We start from the raw sequence: 18,174 nt of genomic DNA on the forward strand, positions 1-18,174 counted from the left end.
CATTCCTCCAGGCCAGGATCGCTGAGCAGGGTTTACATGCTCCATCACAAAGAGGTGTGATGTTACTTTCGGGTCTGGAGCAATAGTCATATTTCTATTAATCCTGTACTGAGCCCAGAATCTAACGATGAACTTCTCCGGCCTGCGATACACAAAGTCTGACTAGATGATCTTTGGTCCCTTCTGGCCTTCATGTATTAAGCAGGTACTGATGTAAATGGGACATCAATAAGACTTAGGCCAGGTCTACGCTATGGATGCTCCAGCAACACAGCTACAGCGCCGTACCTGTGCTGCTACAAGCCCGGAGTGTGGACGGAGGGAAGGTTGTATTGCCCTTGGAAATTAATCTCCTCATCTCATGGTAGCTAGGTTGATGAAACCATCTGATCACCATCTCTGTGAGCTGCCCCACATCTGTTGTATCCCCCGCCGATGATCCTAATGGTCCTTTCAGTCCTTAAATAGAAATCAGAAATCCTGGCCCCAGCAATCCCAGCGCTCTGTCACGAGTGGCTGACAGGACACCAGCAGAGAGGGCGAGCCCCGCTTATTACAGCGCACCAAGCCCTGAATTCTTAACAAGTCCCTGCCGGCAGCTCCTTGTTTAGGACACACACACTCTCGACGTGCTCCCGGAAGGTGACAAGCCACGTTTGTGCAGCTGAGGTGAGCAAAAAGCCCAATCACTTTTTGCAGGAAGCCCTAAAACCACCGGCCTGCCTTTCCTCCCCTTCCCCGCCTCCCGTGCTGCCCTCTGCTTCACCGATTGCCACCGTGATTTATTAATCCCAGACTCAGCACAGCGGGAGCGGGAGGTGAGGGGGGTTTCCATTCCACACAGGGCACCAAGAGGCAGGTGCCCTTAGAGAGAAGATGCACAGCCGGGGACAACCATCATGATTAGGCTGGAGCAATTTTCCACTGTGAGGCCCGGAGCCTTCACTCAGGTAGGAGTTCAGCCTCTGTGGGCTAACTGGAGTCAAAGGACGTGCTCCATCTTCTGCCACAGAGCCACCTGCTAGGAGGGAGGGAGGGAGCAGCTTCAGAGGCCAGCCCTGAATGGTTCCGCACAAAGGCTACGAGGCTTCGCACTCTCAGACCAGCTCCCTCCCCGTGCCCATGGCAGGGAGCTCCCCCAGGCAAGGCTGCTGTGACTGATGCATTCAGGCAAGTTTTCCCACCTGAAGGGGTGGGACGAAGTGGGACTGTTCTGAATGTCTCTGACTACTGTAGGGGTGCCTCAGTTTCCCCTATGCATTTCTTAAGTCTCTAGGTGGTGGAATAAGGGGCTGTGATTGTTGCAGAGCAAAGGGCCAGTGTGCATACATGGCCGGCACTCTGTCTCTTGGCAACTAACGGCCTGGGCCCTTCCCCCCTGCAAGGTGATAGCTAAAGATGTTGGAGAACAAAGGAATCAGGTGACCTCCTGGCCCGGGAAAGGGACAAAGCAGAGGAGGAGGGGCTGGAGGGTGAGTCAGTTTGGGGCTGGCAGGGGACATAGAGTGAGGGGCAGACTTGGTTGTCTGGCTCCCTGCCCCCCAAAATGGACCTGGCTGAGGGGTCCTGTTCTCTGTACCTACAAGCTCTGTTTTAAACCGTGTTCCTGTCATCTAATAAACCTCTGCTTTACTGGCTGGCTGAGAGTCACGTCTGACTGCAAAGTGGGGGTGCAGGACCCTCTGGCTTCCCCAGGACCCCGCCTGGGCGCACTCGCTGTGGGACGCGCACGGAGGGGCAGAGGATGCTGAATGCTCCAGGGTCAGACCCAGGAAGATGGAAGCCATGTGAGCTTCTTGTCCTGAAGACAGTCTGCTCACAGAGAGGAGACTTCCCCAGAGTCCTGCGTGGCGTCGCAGCGAGCAGTTCCAGAGCATCGCTCGGGGTCCGTGACAAGGGGCTGCAGGACAGGAAAGGCCATCACTGGGGCTGGGGAAAGGCGCAGTGGAAGGTGTGGTTGATACACTGGTGCTAGCGTTAATGGAGTAAACCCGGGGAACAATCGTGTAGATGTGGTGGCAGGGTTTTCAGCGTGGGCTAGCAACCAGAGTATGTACCCAGGGTCCCTGGAGGGCTTGTACTGTGCCAGCCCCCTTGTGCTGAAGCCCATGCCACCACGTCTACACTCCTGTTAGCTGTGCTAGCTGTAGGAGGAAGAGAGCCTTGTATCAGAGGCCTGGTCTGAGGCCTGAACTAAAGTAGTGGTCAAAGCTTTGGGGGTTTTCCTGTCGTCACAAGAGCTGTTAGCTCAGAACAATCACATCCTGAATCCGAGAGTCACTCCTTTATACAATGTGGGTCTTTGAGCTGCAGACCATGAATAAGTCATCAGCTAAGCAAGGGTCCCCTCCTCAGGACAAAGCTTCCAAAGGTTGGGTCTTTGCATAACCAGAGGTGGTAATTTGTGGTCATCCCCCCTCCCACCAGCTATTTCATAGGAACCCCACTTAACTCGGTTTGTCCAGCACATTGTTTAAAATAATCCTTTGAAGCTCCCAAGGTTTCCGTTGGCCACATCTTCCCCCCAGAGAAGTTACCTGCGACCCTCCAATAATACGTATCCTTTGCATTTTTAATACAGTGGTCTCCAAAGATACTTAAACTTAATTCAATAAGATTTAACTCAATAAGGTCTGTCCAGGATATTGCAGGAAATTGTCGTATCTGTCACAAAAGCCAACACAGTTATGCCTACCTGTGCTACAATTGCTCCTTCCCTTGCAATGTAGACATAGCCTTCATCTTTCTGTGCTTCTGTTCATCTGTGAAATGGGGATAATATGCCTTGCATCACAGGGGCCGTGTTGCCAAATCTTGAGATTGGGTGTTTGTCTTAAAGCCCCAGCTCCCAGAGTCACGAGATTAGGTGAGATTCTCATTGGCCTTCAAACATCTCCCACAACTCATCTCCCACGGAGCAGGGACAGCTTTGAACTAGTGATGTTGGCGGTAAAACAATGACATTATTCCAGTGCCAACCCCTTGGTCGCTCCTTTAATGTCTGTTTCCAGTTAGCCAGGAAGAAATTTCACACAAACTGTGATTCTTCCCCCACAACCAGCTGGGAAGTGCTACTTGGCCACCTGAAGCTCAAGCCAGTTCTTAAGATCCGTCCTTTCCCCTTCGGTTTTATTTTTTGCTTTCCAGTGGAAGCAGAAAAAATAGGCTGTAGAGCACACCGCAGCGCAGGTAGAGGCCTTCTGAAATGCTGCACTCACACATTTGGAAAACCGAGTCAGCGATTTCTTCCCCAGCGTTAATGAGATTCCTGATCAAAGATTAAATAGCCCTCACGTGTGCTGGGCTTAGAGCTCAGCAGGTTTCTTCCAATCCCACATTTACTCACAAGGCAGGAGCTAACTGCCCAGAACATCTTCCAAGATGCAGAGCCGGTTTCTCAGTGACCTCTGCCAGCGTTCCCAGCTCTCCCCCGCAGAGAAATAAGAAGCTGAGGAGAAGCTCTGCAATCCTCTGAGTAGTCAGCACTCCGCACACTGCAAGGAAATGACTGCTTTCACCTACAGCAACAGCCCAGCCCTCTGCAGCATGAGATCCCATCAGCTCCCCGTAGGCTCTTTGGAAATAATAGATGTGTTTGGAGGAAGCCAAGTGCTTTTGAGAGCTAGCCAGCAGCTGTAACTATCACAGCATGAGAAGCAGCACATCTCACAAAATGGAGAGAGAGAGAGGCCGGACCAGTACCTGGATGGGAATCCTCAAGGGAACAGCTAAGTCCCACAGACAGTCATATCCAGTCTGGCTCAGGGTTGGACTAATGGCCAAGCATGGCATGGGGGAATGCTGTACTGCCCTCTTGGAGATGGCTATGCAGTGTTCTGCATCCCACTTATGGATCCTGAACCAGCGAGGGGATTTGTGCCAGAGTATTGCTCTTTACTGAGCACATGGGGCCAGATCCTCCACTGGTGTGAAGGAGCAGAGCTCCACTGGTTGGCCTGAAGCTCGGCTGACTGACTCCAGTTGAAGATCTGGCCCTGAGAGTGTACAGCACTGCACAAGATGTGGCGGGGACGTGGTCAGGGCTCTCCGAGCACTCCACCCTGGCATTTTCTAGAGCCAGGCGAGTGATGCCAGGGTCCTGACCTGGCTAACTGGGCCATGTGCCACGTGCTGGGCCCATATTCTCCCAGCAAGTCAATTGCAAGCAGCAGACAGCAGCTGAGTTTTCTTTTTGCTCCCACTTTGGGTGCGGTTATCTCATTATATCCTAAGAAGAAAATGGCTCAGCCTATACCAGAACATGGAGAACTACACCAGTAAAGATTGACAGGTCTTTTGCCCAACTGATGTCAAATCCAGGTGTTTCCCCATTCAAAGGCTTCCCAAGCAGAGGGAAAGGGAATAAGGAAGTCTATTCAAATAAACTTAAAAGATCATGTAAGTCTGTAACGGTTAAAGTTGTGGTAACAAAAATAAAGAACAAACCACAAGATGAAAATTATAACACCTTAGAAACCCCAACGTAACCCTCTCAGCTGCTGCATGGAAGAGTCGGTTACTAGAAGGCTCTGTAATTGAGCAGATAAAGGCAGAATTTAGCTCCAGCTAGTTAATTTCAAACTTGAAACAAGATGCACATTTTCAACAAGGAGGGTCATTAGCCATTGGAGCAGCTCCCCCAGGGATGGGATGGAGACTCCATCAATTGGAGTCTTAGAGATTAGACCTCTTGTACCCAAAATCCTTGGGCATGGTGCAGTAAACACTAGGGGAAATTCTACAGCCTGTGGTAAGTAGGAGATGGTTGGAACTGTCCCTTCTGGCCTTAACGTCTTTGGGGAGAAGACGGTGGCCTCCATACGGAAGGAGGCAGAGATACATGAGCAGGAGAAGGATAAAGAAGGGGGCACGTCCTACCGGCAGGATGAAGGCAGCATGGGGAACGGAGTAGTAAGAGATCGGAAATGCAGGCCAAGATGCGCAGACCCACGGGCAATGGAGAGCTGAAACTCAAGAGAAAGAAGTTTCAGAGAGCACCGGGGCTGTGTGGCGAGACTCACGACTCGGAAGCATGCAGGTCACGCTATTCCTGAAAATAAAGGTTGGCAGCAAGTTTTCCCACCAGCTGGCAGGATAGTTCTGAGACTTCTGCCACTCACCAGGTTATGCGGCAACTGGTGGGCAGCCTCCCCTCACAGGGTGTGGATTTAGGGGAGCTGGAGTACACAAGCCCAGCAATTCCTTCCCCCTCCCTCTCCTTTACAGAGAGGGCTAGAAGTAGCATGGTGGGGTGGCTGCATTTATGGTCTCAGCAACTGCAGGTCAAACACACTCAGCCTGAGATCGGTTTTTCCAATCCACCTGGGATCGGGGGTCACACCGGGCGCCTCGTCTTTTGTGCCTCATCCCCAGTAATGCAGGTTCCGGGGACCAAACTGGTCCCTCAGTGGAGCTGTATTACAGTCAGTGGGTTTGCACGGACGTCACCAAGTGGGGCTTGATGAGCAGAAGCTAGGAGACCATTCTGCTAAGGCACAAGGAAGAACACACTGCGGTTCGCTCGCCCGTAACCAGACTGGCCCTGCAGGGCTCTCAGGAGTGAAGCAAGAAGCACTGTCATTAGAGTCAGCTGCAGTTCTGATGCTGACATACATGGGAGGCAGAGCTGCTGAAGAAGCTCGCCCCCTCCTTTTATTTACAGTCTTGTTAAAGAGCGGGACAGCACTTCAAGCTGGGCTAGTTTCAGGATGGATGGAAGAGGTTTCAGGATATAGCAGGGGAAAACCCCGCCCCCCCACCTGCTCCCCACCCCACACACTGGTCATCTCATTTAAAGGAGTAGGGGTTGATTCCATTCTTCCAGTGGGATGGAAGCCACTAAGCACTGTGCTGTGCAGCCGATGAATGACCCCAGGAGGGTACATTATTCAATACAGGAGGGCTCAAGCTGCTGAGCTTGCCATTTGCCGCTCTGCTGCGCTCCCGCCCGCGTGTCGAAGGGAAAAGCGTTCTCCATCACCGCCGGCAGCGAGACACGAACGAGAGATGAATCAACCAGCTGGCTGAAGACACAGGACTTGCCAGAGTGAATGAGATCAAGGCCCATCTAAGTCCAGCGGCCTGTTCTCTACAGTGGCCAGTAACAAATGCTTCAGAAAAATGCGCAAGGATCCCTGTGGAATAACCGACCTCTCTTTTTCCTTAGCTCACAGCAGCCAGTGAGTGATGACTGTTTAAATACCTCCTTCTATCCTGTCTACCGTTCACATTATCCACAGTGATGTTTGACTTCTCTTAAACATGGTCCTCAATTCTCACCCCACACTCGCACCTAGTTACAGCAAGTTCTGCAGGTTCAGTGTGTAAAAAGGCATTTCCTTTCATCAAGTTTTAAATGTTTGTCTTTTAGTTTCTTTGATTGCTCCTTTTCCAAGGAGGGGCGGAAAAACAGGAGCACTCAATTCACCAGTCCTATACAATTCATTGTTTTGTTAACAGCTATCATGTTTCCCTCTTATTCAATCTCCTCTTTAGATGTATCAATCCCAGTCTTCCCACACCTCCACTCACATAGATTATTAGGGTTGGAAGAGACCTCAGGAGGTGATCTAGTCCCACTCCCTGCTCAAAGCCAAATCTCTTACAGTCTCGAGTTGTGCAAGCTCCTGCGTGGATCACCTGCCCCTGGTGTCTACACGCAGCTGGGGACACTTCCCAGCCTGAGCGGGCAGCCAGGCACTGGCTCTGCTTGAGCGAGCATGCTGCAAAGAGAAGCGTGGCTGGGAATAGCACGGGCAGCAGTGCAGGCTAGCTGCCTGGATACAAACCGGCCCGGAAGCCCTGGGTACACACTCGGCTGGCTAGCCCAACCCACCAGCCACGCTATCCCCAGCAGTGCTGCTACTCTTAGTGTGCTTGTTTGGACAGAGCTAGTGCATCGGCCTGCTCAAGCTCCCAGCACAGACAGACCCACACGGTGACCCGAGGGGAACGTACCACAAGTCTGCAATTCTCTGCATGTCCTCTAAGATCATAACATCCTTCCCCTGGGACATGTACACACTCTCCTCTCTTCTCCATCAGCCCAGGGAACCTTATACTTCTGGGGTTAGTAAAAAGCAAAGCCCAAGAACTTATGCTGAGCTAGTCTAATGCAACAATTATACGGGTTAATTGCTGTGAGACGAGACAGCAATCGCTGCCTTCCTCTCTTAGGCAAGCACATCTCCCAGCAGAGGATGTATCAGATATTAAACTAATACTAGATTTGATCTTAGCCAAGAGGCAGAATTAATTAAACCATCCACTCAAGCTGCTCAGCGAGTCACCAGGGATCTGCCTTTCATCTTCTCTCCCCGCCCCCTTTAATTCAAGATCACACAAGGTAAAGCTTTAGAGGCATTTCCAGCTCATTTCTTGTCTCTCCTTAGCAACTTCTGTTCCCAGCCAGTCTGGGGTAACGCTGCACAAGGAGGAACAGGGGGGAACAAGTTACACATCTGACAATACTTTTCCCCAGGATCTCTGGCTGTGGCCCAAAACAATCCCACCGCTTGGATTTGTGCATCTCTGTACACTTAGCAAAGGAACAATGAAAGTCACAGGGGGTTTCTCACCAGTTTGTCCAGGAAAACCACAAGATCCTGTGAGGGGGGAAAAAAGAAACAGATAATCAGATTTCTTAGCCATGAACATGCCACGACCTTAAGTGCCAACAGGATTCTGAAGGCAGTTTGCCTTCACTAAGAGGTCTCCAAAGTCACCTGAGATCCAATACACCTCCCCATCCCTACGAGATCAGGGCCCTGCACTCCCAGCCCTCTCTCTAAGATTAGGCAGGAAGGATGGTCTGGGAGGGAGGCACCGGGCCGGCATTCAGGGGATTTGGATTCAAATTGCCAGCCGGGTCACAATTGTGCTGAAGTTCCCCATCTAGCGTTTTGTCTTTTTAGACCATGAACACTTTGGGGCAGGGACTGTCTCACTATGTCCGTGCAGTGCTTCACACGACGGGCCCTGATCTTTGCACCTCAGTGTTACTGTTACTACTAATGAAGATTACGCAACAAGGAGACCTCATCCTGGCATCAGGGAGTCTTTCCTTCCGGGATCTGCGGTGTTGCAGGCAGCCTCGCAGACGAAGAGCAAGCTTCGCTGTACAGTGCTGCAAACCACTGACCAGAGAGTCGGATTTATACTGCACTCCTTGCCCAACTACGTTCAGTCACTCAAGGAGCACCGTTCCCCCGAGTTGGAAACAGCAGCCCTGGGATTGCCTTTGTTCTCCCACCCCATCCTGGACCCTTTTCTACCGTCCATAGAGATACACGGGTTAGAACCTTAACTAGGGAGCTCAGACCGTGGTTCCATAATACAGGCAGACCTAGGTCACAAACAGAAATCAGGACACCCTCTCCTACCTTGCATATTTCTTCCTGGGAATATTCTTCTATGTCTGCAAACAACAACAATAATTAATTATTGAGCTCATTTATGTATCCTTCCATTTAATTTTTTAACATCCTAAATCTGCCATGAACCAGGCTGCGGCCCCCTGGCTCCCACCAGCTCTACAAAAGTTCAGTACACACCAGGATTTATCTCATCACCCACTGCACCATCTTTAAAGAGGGGGGGAAATGGGATTGTCCCTAGGATTTCCAAAGGCCTGCTCTGGGACGTTGATGAACTAAGGCTGCGGGGTTCAACCCCAGAGGTGGGTGCATTTTAGTAGTGGTGGCAGCAGGTCGGAGGGAAAATGATCCTTCTATGGCAGGTTGTCAAGTGCTTTGGGGTTCAGGATTAAAGGCCTGGCATAGCAGAAGGCTGCGCTGATCTGATTTCAGATTCAAGGGCAGGAGGCAGTACCATGAAAAAGCTGTCTCTGCCTGCAAGGGAAAACAAGAAGCCCTCCTGAAACGCGCTCTGAAGTCTTCTCCTATAAGCCCTGATGTGGAGGAGCGAGGAGTAACTACGGGGGAATTTAAGGAGAGAGCAGGTACTGTCACTTCCCAAGATGGAATATGACCAGGACACCAGCAGCCAGAGCTGCCCAGCGACTGGAGCGATGAATGGTGCTATCAGGGACTAGGTAGAAGAACACAAAGATTAGAAAGTCTTGCAATAAAAGCATCAAGGGGCTCTAATGACTAGTGGGTCAGGGCTAATCTAGACCAACAGGAGCAGAGAGCACATGTCGGCCCTAGACCCTGCAGAAACCAGCACGTTTCAGGAGTGCACTATGGCCCCCAGCCCCTGCGGACTGTGATCCTAGGAAAACCAAGGCCTTAATTTCCTTCCTGCAGTGGGGACAAACTGCAGGGACCCTACAGGAGCTGCTCCCCATGCAGCAGGGGTTGGCTGCCCTACAGCCACTCTCTGTCCAGACATAAAAGCCCTCTGGAAAAACGCACCTGCTGGGCTCAACCAGTTCCTAGGCAAGCAGCTCAGATGTGCTGGTCCAGTTTAAATAACATCGTGAGACACGGGACACTTTACCACAGGAAGCACATGAGTATTTGCAACCATATTAAAAAGGAACACGTCAGTTCAACCACCGATTATTGGGCTGAGGCGGGAACCAGCCAGCTGGCGTAGGGGAGAGGGGAAGGAACCAGCATTGTCCCTTCTGGCCTTAGATCTACCAGTGCATCGATAACACGGCAGTGGGTGTAACTCAGTGAGCAGAGGGGAGGGGCTGGAAAACAGGGGCTGTTGGAAGGGAATGGGCTCAGGGTAGCCGTTAAAGAGGACACCGGGCACTGGCAGGACCTAGGTGGAGGCAGCTGCAGAAAAGGGAACGGACGTGGCACACGCCGATCACCCTCCTGATCGCTTGTATGTAGTATCCCTCTCCCCACACACCCTTGTCTCTTTAGACTGCAAACTCCTTGGGCTGATGTTGTTCTGTGCTTCGCTGGGTTCGGAAAGCGCCCAGGGCCAGGTTTAGATGCCTGAAGAGATAAAGAGGCACCAAACAGGACTTACAAAAGTGCCTAAGTGAGTTATGTGCCTCTGCATCTTTAGGTGCCTAAATACCTATGTCAGTCTGGCCTCTGGTCCATTGCGGGCACCACAGCAACGTTCATAGTGAAATTAACATAGTGCAAACATTGAGTGCTGCTGCTTTGATCAGCCCTCAAGATTAGCAATGGCATTTCACAGGGCCTTATACCCCAAGTTCTTCCCTTCCCAGCCCCCCGGTTGTTCACTCTCAGAGTCGTGTGCAAATGCCCTGAAGCACAAAGGAAGATGCACTGTACAAGACAAAGCGATTTGGCTTGACACAGACATTGCATAACAATGTGGTTACAGCCTCGATCCAAACCTGGTTAGAACTAGCAGGTTCGGAGGGCTCTGGGGATCCCAGCCAGCCTCCCAACCTCTGTATTAGAGCCATGCCGGGGAAGACACAGGCAAGCGGGGTAGGGCGGGTGTCAGTAACGAACCCACTCAACCAGCTAGCGACACCACTCAGCTCCTGCTGCCTCGGGACAGAGGAGTGCGTGCTGCACTGTCATTGCTAGTCATCAGGCATGGATGGCTGCAATGACCCCTCATCCCCCAGGCGGCTCAGGGGATCATTAACGGGTGACAGAGCCTCTCGCTCCTAGTTTGCTGGTTCAAACCCAGCCCAGGCTGGTAGTGATTGAAAGTCACTGAGACCGGCCAGCTGTTGGGAAGTTCATGCAAAGCACCTTATAAGGAAAGAGGGTGTTAGCTGCCGGTAACCAGGGCGTTCTCCCTATCCAATGCCACCTCTTGTTGGCAGCCGCAGCCAAGGATGGAATGGGTCAAGGAAGAGCACCACCAGTGGGTTTTCTTGGAAGGTCTCCCATTCACGTGCCAACCAAGCCTGACCCTGCTCAGCTTAGAAACTAAAGAGACAACTTGGGTATCTACCGCCAAGTCACCTCTTCTGGAGCGACTCTCCCAAGGCGCCCTGTGGGCAGGGTCACATCAAGGTTGTGCCAGGGATGGCAAGAGACAGGAAATGAAAATAAGACGGCCCGAAACAGCCCAGTGTCGTGAGCAGCATGTTTATAACTGACACGCCAGGTGGTTTCCTCCTTGACACCATGTAGCCATTGGGAGGCTTTTGTATTTACTTCCCCTGCTTCAGGGGCATTTCAAATCCAAGCCACTCCTCAGACCACCACTAGAAGGAATAGATTCCCAGCCTGAGCTCACCTCACACCAGGAGATTCTAGGAACCCTCGGGAGGTTATGGGGGAGGACAAGGGGGGGTCGGCAGACATACAGATACCGAGCGCATGTCAAGATGGTTTTGGCTGCTGTTCAGTTTGTGCCACATCACAGACTTAGACGTTAGCGCAATGGAAGAGATGTGTCGGACTATCCGGTTCATCTCCCTGCAAGGGTGCAATTCTTCCCTACAGTCCCCATATTCCCAGGAACTTTAGCAAACGACGGGACATTCTCCCAAGAATCAGGGCTTTCCCCACTTCCCTTGGGAGACTCCCACAGCCTAAATAGTTCGCACCAAGAGTGATTTCTACCCAATATTCAGCCTCAACTTCTCCCAGCTCATCTCCACCACAACAGTCCTAGCTAGGACCCAGCAGACACACAGACACGCCAGAAGAAGGCTGAGCAATTTAGCTCGGCCCTTTGTTGCTTGCCCCCTCTAAGGGGGCAGGAGGGAGGAGGAGAGGATGGGAAACCCGACTGACCTGGGGGAGCAGTGGAATCTCCGTAGCCTTTCATATCCAAAGCCAGGACCCGGAAGCCAGCCTCAGCCAAAGCAGGGATCTACAGCAGAAACAGAAAGAAACGTGACCTTGGGAAACAGACTTGCGTCTGCTGTAGCTCGCCCACAGCTGGGAAGTGAACTTCCATTTGTTTGAACTGTCCCCTATTAGCATCCGGCACGATAACGACTATGACACGTCAGTCACAAAAGCGAAGCTGCCACGTGAATTCCACACGCTGGAAGGGGCGTAAGAACGACAACAGACACTGCTCTAGCAAATGCCCGTAGCCAGCCAAACACTGGGCAAGCCAATCCACGTGGGCTAGCACCACACTCAGAACAAGAGTCAGCCACTGAAGAGTAAAGGTGCCTTACGTGCTGCACTGGGATTCAGACTGAGGCCGAGGCAAATTCCAGAGGCAGTGACCAAAAGAATAAACTCTGGGTCAGTGCAGAGATTCCTCGGGGGTTAGAGGTGGGATGTGAACTTCATACTAGACATTCAATCAGCGAGAGGGAAAGAGAGCTGGGGAGCAGAGTTCATTCGTGCACAATCACCTCTTGGCTGTGGGTTCAAAACGTGCTTTGGGTCATAGAGTCACAGACGTGTAGGACTGGAAGGGACCTCGAGAGGTCATCACGTCCAGTCCCCTGCACTCGACACAGGGCCAAGTAATAACTAGACCATTCCTGACAGGTGTTTGTCCAACTTGTTCTTTAAAATTGCCAATGATGGAGATTCCACAACCTCCCCAGGCAAATTTATTCCTGTGCTTAACCACCCTGACAGTTAGGCAGTTTTTCCTAATGTCCAACCTAAACCTTCTGTCATAAACAGATAGTTAAGGGTTAATGTCTCTTTTGCCTGTAAAGGGTTAAGAAGCTCAGGTAGCCTGGCTGACACCTGACCAGAGGACCAATAAGGGGACAAGATACTTTCAAATCTTGGTGGAGGGAAGTCTTTGTTTTGTGTTCTTTGTTTTGGGGGTTGTTCGTTCTCAGGACTGAGAGGGACCAGACATCAATCCAGGCTCTCCAAATCTTTCTGAATCAGTCTCTCATATTTCAAACTAGTAAGTAACAGTCAGGCAAGGCGGGATAGCTTTGTTTTGTTTTCCTCAACTTGTAAATGTTTTTCTTTTGCTGGAAGGATTTTTACCTCTGTTTGCTGTAACTTTGAACCTGAGGCTAGAGGGGGTTTTCTCTGGGCTATATAAATTTAAGTACCCTGTAAAGCATTTTCCATCCTGATTTTACAGAGATAGCTTTTAATTAAAGGAAAAAAAGGTAAAAATTTTCTTTAAGAACCTGATTGATTTTTCTTTGTTTTAAGATCCAGGGAATTGGGTCTGGACTCACCAGGAGTTGGTGGGGGAAAGGAGGGGGGAATGGTTAATTTCTCCTTGTGTTAAGATCTAAGGGATTTGGATCTGTGTTCCCCAGGGAAGGTTTTGGGGGGACAGGGAGTGTGCCAGACACTGACCTCTGGCTGTTGGCAGCTTTAACAGATCTAAGCTAGTAAATTAAGCTTGGAAGTGTCCATGCAGGTCCCCTCATTTGTACTCTAAAGTTCAAAGTGGGGAAAGAAACCTTGACACCTCCCTTGCTGCAATTTAAGCCCATTGCTTCTTGTCCTATCCTCAGAGGTTAGAGAGAACAATTTTTCTCCCTCCTTGTAACAACTTTTTATGTACTTGAAAACTGTTATGTCTCCTTTCAGTCTTCTTTTCTCCAGACTAAACAAACCCAGTTTTTTCAATCCTCTCCCATAAGTCATGTTTTTTTAACCTTTTATCATTTTTGTTACTCTTCTCTGGACTTTCACCAATTTGTCCACATCTTTCCTAAAATGTGGCACCCAGAACTGGACACAATACTCCAGCTGAGGCCTAGTCAGCGCGGAGTAGAGCGGAAGAATTACTTTTCATGTCTTGCTTACAACACTCCTGCTAATTCATCCCAGAATGATCTTTTTTGCAGTGTTACACTGTTGACTCATTTAGCTTGTGGTCCACTATGAACCTGAGATCCCTTTCCGCAGTCCTCCTTCCTAGGCAGTCATTTCCCATTTTCTATGTGTGCAACTGATTGTTCCTTCCTAAGTGGAGTACTTTGCATTTGTCCATATTTCATCCTATTTACTTCAGAACATTTCTCCAATTTGTCCAGATCATTTTGAATTTTAATCCTAAACTCCAAAGAACTTGAAACCCCTCCCAGCTTGGTATCGTCCGCAAACTTTATAAGCGCACTCTCTATGCCATTATCTAAATCATTGATGAAGATATTGAACAGAGCTGCACCCGGAACGGATTCCTGTGGGACACCATTCATTATGCCCTTCCAACTTGATTGTGAACCACTGATAACTACTCTCTGGGATCGGTTTTCCAATCAGTTATGCACCCATTTTATAATAGCTCCATCTAGGTTGTATTTCCCTAATTTTTTTTAGAAAATGGTCATGCCAGATAGTATAAAAAGCCTTACTAAAGTCAAGTTATACCACATCTACCACTTCCCCCCCATCCACAAGGCTTGTTATCCTGTCAAAGAAAACTATTAGTCAGCCATTTCAGCAGAGCAGAAGGGGCTGGGAGAAGGAAGGAAGGAAGGACGGACAGACAAAGATGGAGGGAGAAGCTCTAGATTGCAGATGGAAGAGGGCAATGGGAGAAACACCAGGAATAAGGAAGAGTCAGAAGTGGCCTCCACCCCTCGCCATACAATCACACAAGTGAGAGACACCAGCCCCCCACCTTTCTTCTCATGGAAGGCCACCCTGCTGCGTAACAAATGGCCACAACATGCTGCACAGAGATGGATGATACACACACAGCACCGCTGCCAGCCATTGGCCCGGCTTAGCATTACCTGGTACTTCCAGGAGAACCAGGATTCAGGGAAGCCATGGCAGAGGCACACCACTGGGCCATTCCCCATCTCGACAAAATGCAGCTGGACTCCAGGCTAGAGGGAAGAACAGACAAATAGCACAAGTTTATTCCCTGCCCCACAGTCCTTTCCCCTCTGTTTTACACCCAGCAGTTACGCCCCACGCCCTTGCTGCGTGCCGGCATACACACAGAAGCCGGCCCCAGCGCCTGGCACTCGGGTCATCGGCCATCCAGAACCTTAGCCCCCGGCTGTAAACATTCCCCACCTTCCCGTAGCCCGGCCTACTCTGCAGCAGAGACCAGACCAGTGCTCTCTCCGCTCCGGTTTTAGAGGATTTGGCTTCCAGCCTGGCCCTCAGAAACAGTCTCACATGGTCAGAAAACATCCCCCCATGTAAAGTCTCTATCTGCCTTGCTTGAATTTCAGCCCATTGCTGTTCACCACCACACAGTGTGCCCCCAGTCTTCTCTCATGGATACAGCCACCTCTCTCCCTCCACGGCGTTAACACCCTTCACATGCATGGGGAGGGCCCATCATGGGACACTTATGGCCCTCAACACCATAGTACTGGGACACTTAGCTATCAAGATGGCTTTCCTACCACACCGGTCGTTCCAGCCTACCTTGATTGGCACATAACCATGGGTCACGTTCACTGGGTCACACGCAATTGGCAGAGTCTCTTCATGGCCAAGAAGCTACATGGTGAATACAGAAAGTTCTCAGTTCTACACCAGACCCCGCCACTGCCAATGTTGGTGCCCAGCAACACAGTGGCCACAGGCTGTTTGCCCCAGACGATAACTTTCTACTGCTCAGCCAGCCTTCTAAACCAGCCCCACCCTCTTTGGGAAGCTTCCTTCATTCAAAAGGGTCGTAGCTCATCAGGCCTCTAGCTCAGGGGTTCTCAAAACTACCTTGCACCGCCACCCCCTTCTGACCACAACAATTACTACACAACCCCAGGAGGGAGGACCGAAGCCTGAGCCCAACCGAGCCCCACTACCCCATGTGGGGGGCCCAAGCCCAAGCCTGAGCCCCGCTGCCCCGAGTGAGGGGGCCGAAGCCTGAGCCCCGCTGCCCCCAGGCCCCAGCAAGCCAGCCCTGGTGATCCACTGTGGGGTCCCAACCCACAGTCTGAGCACCGCTGCAAGTCTAGCTGTTTGCCCACATTATGAAAACCCCACGTAATTTGGCAAGACTGGCAGTATCTGCAGAAGAGAACCTGGACTGGCTAAGACAACCCTTGGTGGGGCTGCATGGCGGAGTCCAGGACTGGGCTAGCAGAACTGCCGTGCTCTCACAGCTGAGGGAAGAGGAATAAGCCTTACTCATCCAGTGCCATTATTCCTTCGCAGGTCTAAATGGAAACGTGCCAGGAGGCAGCTTTCAGATCCAGAACTGTCTTTATCCAGGCTGGGATGGCACCTAGCCTGCAGCAAACACTCCTAGAACCCAACCTAGAACCACCAGAAGCAATCCGGCAGGCTCAGGCGGGAGGTACTGGTTTCACGTCCTCTCTGATTAAGAGGATTCAATCTATTCATGGCTTGAAAAGTAAATACCTACACTAAGGGGAAAAGCCTGGGAAGGAAGATTGCATGTAGCTAGTGTTACATGCACATTGGAGAACACAAGATGCACCTGTTAGAGATCCCCAACCCCTGTTCAGAGTGAGGATTCCCTGAGAATGGCGAGATGAGACCCGTAAAAGCAAGCAATAAAAGAAGATTTCTTGGCCATTCTAGTACACCAAGGGTACTGCTCGGTCTCTTGCTTCCAGGGCTCGGTCTCCTGGGGAGACCATCAACCAGGAGGGCCAAATGGGCACTAACTTTGGTGGAGACAGAATCAAACACTTGGTTTGTTCTTCCTGGTAACCTAAACTGCCAATCAGCTACCCAATGGTGGTAGCTGCCGATCAGGCCTGGATTGGAGCTTGTGACCTACAGGTAAAAGGCTTCGTGCTCAGCCACCAATCCTCTGCACTATCCATCTCCACTCAAGCGCATGGGCTAAAGCTAGGCACCCACATGGGAAGACATTGGGCACCTAGAGCCTCATTCAGGCACCGGGACGGGATTTTCCCAAGGTACATTGCTTCTTTAGCAGCACAAGTCCCACGACTGTCAGTGGGATACTTCTAAGTCACCTGGATGAGGCTGAAAATCTCACCCCTACCACCTCGTGTCGGCATCTCCACAGCTCTCTGCTACATTAAGGTAATAAGGTAATAATTGGAGATATACCAATCTCCTAGAACTGGAAGGGACCTTGAAAGGTCATTGAGTCCAGCCCCCTGCCTTCACTAGCAGGACCAATTTTTTGCCCCAGATCCCTAAGTGGCCTCCTCAAGGATTGAACTCACAACCCTGGGTTTAGCAGGCCAATGCTCAAACCACTGAGCTATCTCTCCCCCCCTTACAAGACAGACTAAAAATCTTTTAAACCATAATTGCTACTATTTCTACTATTGTAGTGCCTAGAAACTCTAATCCTGCATCAGCGCCCCCCCCGCGCTAGGTGCTGTACAAACACAAAGATACAGACTGTAAACTCTCGGGGGCAGAGATCAAGTTTAAGACCCGAAACAACAGGCGGATGCAGCAAACGGGTAGCGGGGAGCACAAGGGAACAATGAGACAATACTGGTCAAGCAGTGATCAGAGCACATCCGCTGCCTGAGATCTGGGGGTTAAAAGATTCTGACGGTTTTGATCAAAGAATTTACACCCCCAATGCGGATTTTTGCCACAACATGGTATTAGCAACCTAATCGCAAACATCCAACACTTATCAGATGCTTTGTGATCTACGGAAGAAAAGCATCACATACAAGTGATAAGTACGTTCACATAACTAGAACGGCCTTAAAAATAATGTTGTGTGCAGGGTTGTAGCCGTGTCGGTTAAAGGATTTGAGAGACACAAGGTGGGTGAGGTCATATATATTTTATTGGCCCAACTTCTGGAGGTGAGAGAGAGACTTCTGAGCTCAAAAGCTTGTCTCTTTCACCCACAGAAGTTAGCCCAATAAAATATACCTCACCCACCTTGTGCATCTGATCAAATAAAGGTCAAAGTCACAGTGCATTTCTGCACAGCAAAATCCAGCCTCTGCTAACATAGCTCGGTGAACTATTAACCATGCCAGACAACTCTCCCAAGGGTGAGAGAAAGGGTAGAAGCTATAAGGAACCCTCTGTAGGACACAGGGTCAGGAAGAAGGAGCCTTGGCAGACGGCAGGCACCACAAGGTATTAACCCAGGGGTAGGCAACCTATGGCACACGGGCCCAAAGGCGGCACACAAGCTGATTTTCAGTGGCACTCACACTGCCTGGGTCCTGGCCACCAGTCCGGGGGGGCTCTGCCTTTTAATTTAATTTTAAATTAAGCTTCTTAAACATTTTAAAAACCTTGTTTACTTTACATACAACAATAGTTTAGTTATATATTATAGACCTTATGGAAAGAGACTTTCTAAAAATGTTAAAATGTATGACTGGCACGCAAAACCTTAAATCAGAGTGAATAAATGAAGACTCCGCACAGCACTTCTGAAAGGTTGCCGACCCCAGTATTAACCTATGAGCAAGGG

General features: G+C 50.4%; 1 protein-coding gene across 1 annotated transcript in view; it reads right to left on the bottom strand.

Moving 5' to 3' along the window:
• Window positions 1–18,174, bottom strand: part of LOC123367078 (bifunctional epoxide hydrolase 2-like) — an 87,568-nt gene that overhangs the window by 48,584 nt on the left and 20,810 nt on the right. Inside the window, exons 6-10 of the mRNA XM_045011085.1 lie at window positions 15,198–15,272; window positions 14,549–14,644; window positions 11,655–11,733; window positions 8,382–8,416; window positions 7,578–7,604 (exon numbers count right to left, since the gene is read on the bottom strand). Of these exons, the coding sequence (XP_044867020.1) occupies window positions 7,578–7,604; window positions 8,382–8,416; window positions 11,655–11,733; window positions 14,549–14,644; window positions 15,198–15,272 (312 nt within the window). The remainder of the gene's footprint in view (window positions 1–7,577; window positions 7,605–8,381; window positions 8,417–11,654; window positions 11,734–14,548; window positions 14,645–15,197; window positions 15,273–18,174) is intronic.

The sequence above is a fragment of the Mauremys mutica genome, chromosome 3 (assembly GCF_020497125.1).
Source record: "Mauremys mutica isolate MM-2020 ecotype Southern chromosome 3, ASM2049712v1, whole genome shotgun sequence".
NCBI lineage: Eukaryota > Metazoa > Chordata > Testudines > Geoemydidae > Mauremys > Mauremys mutica.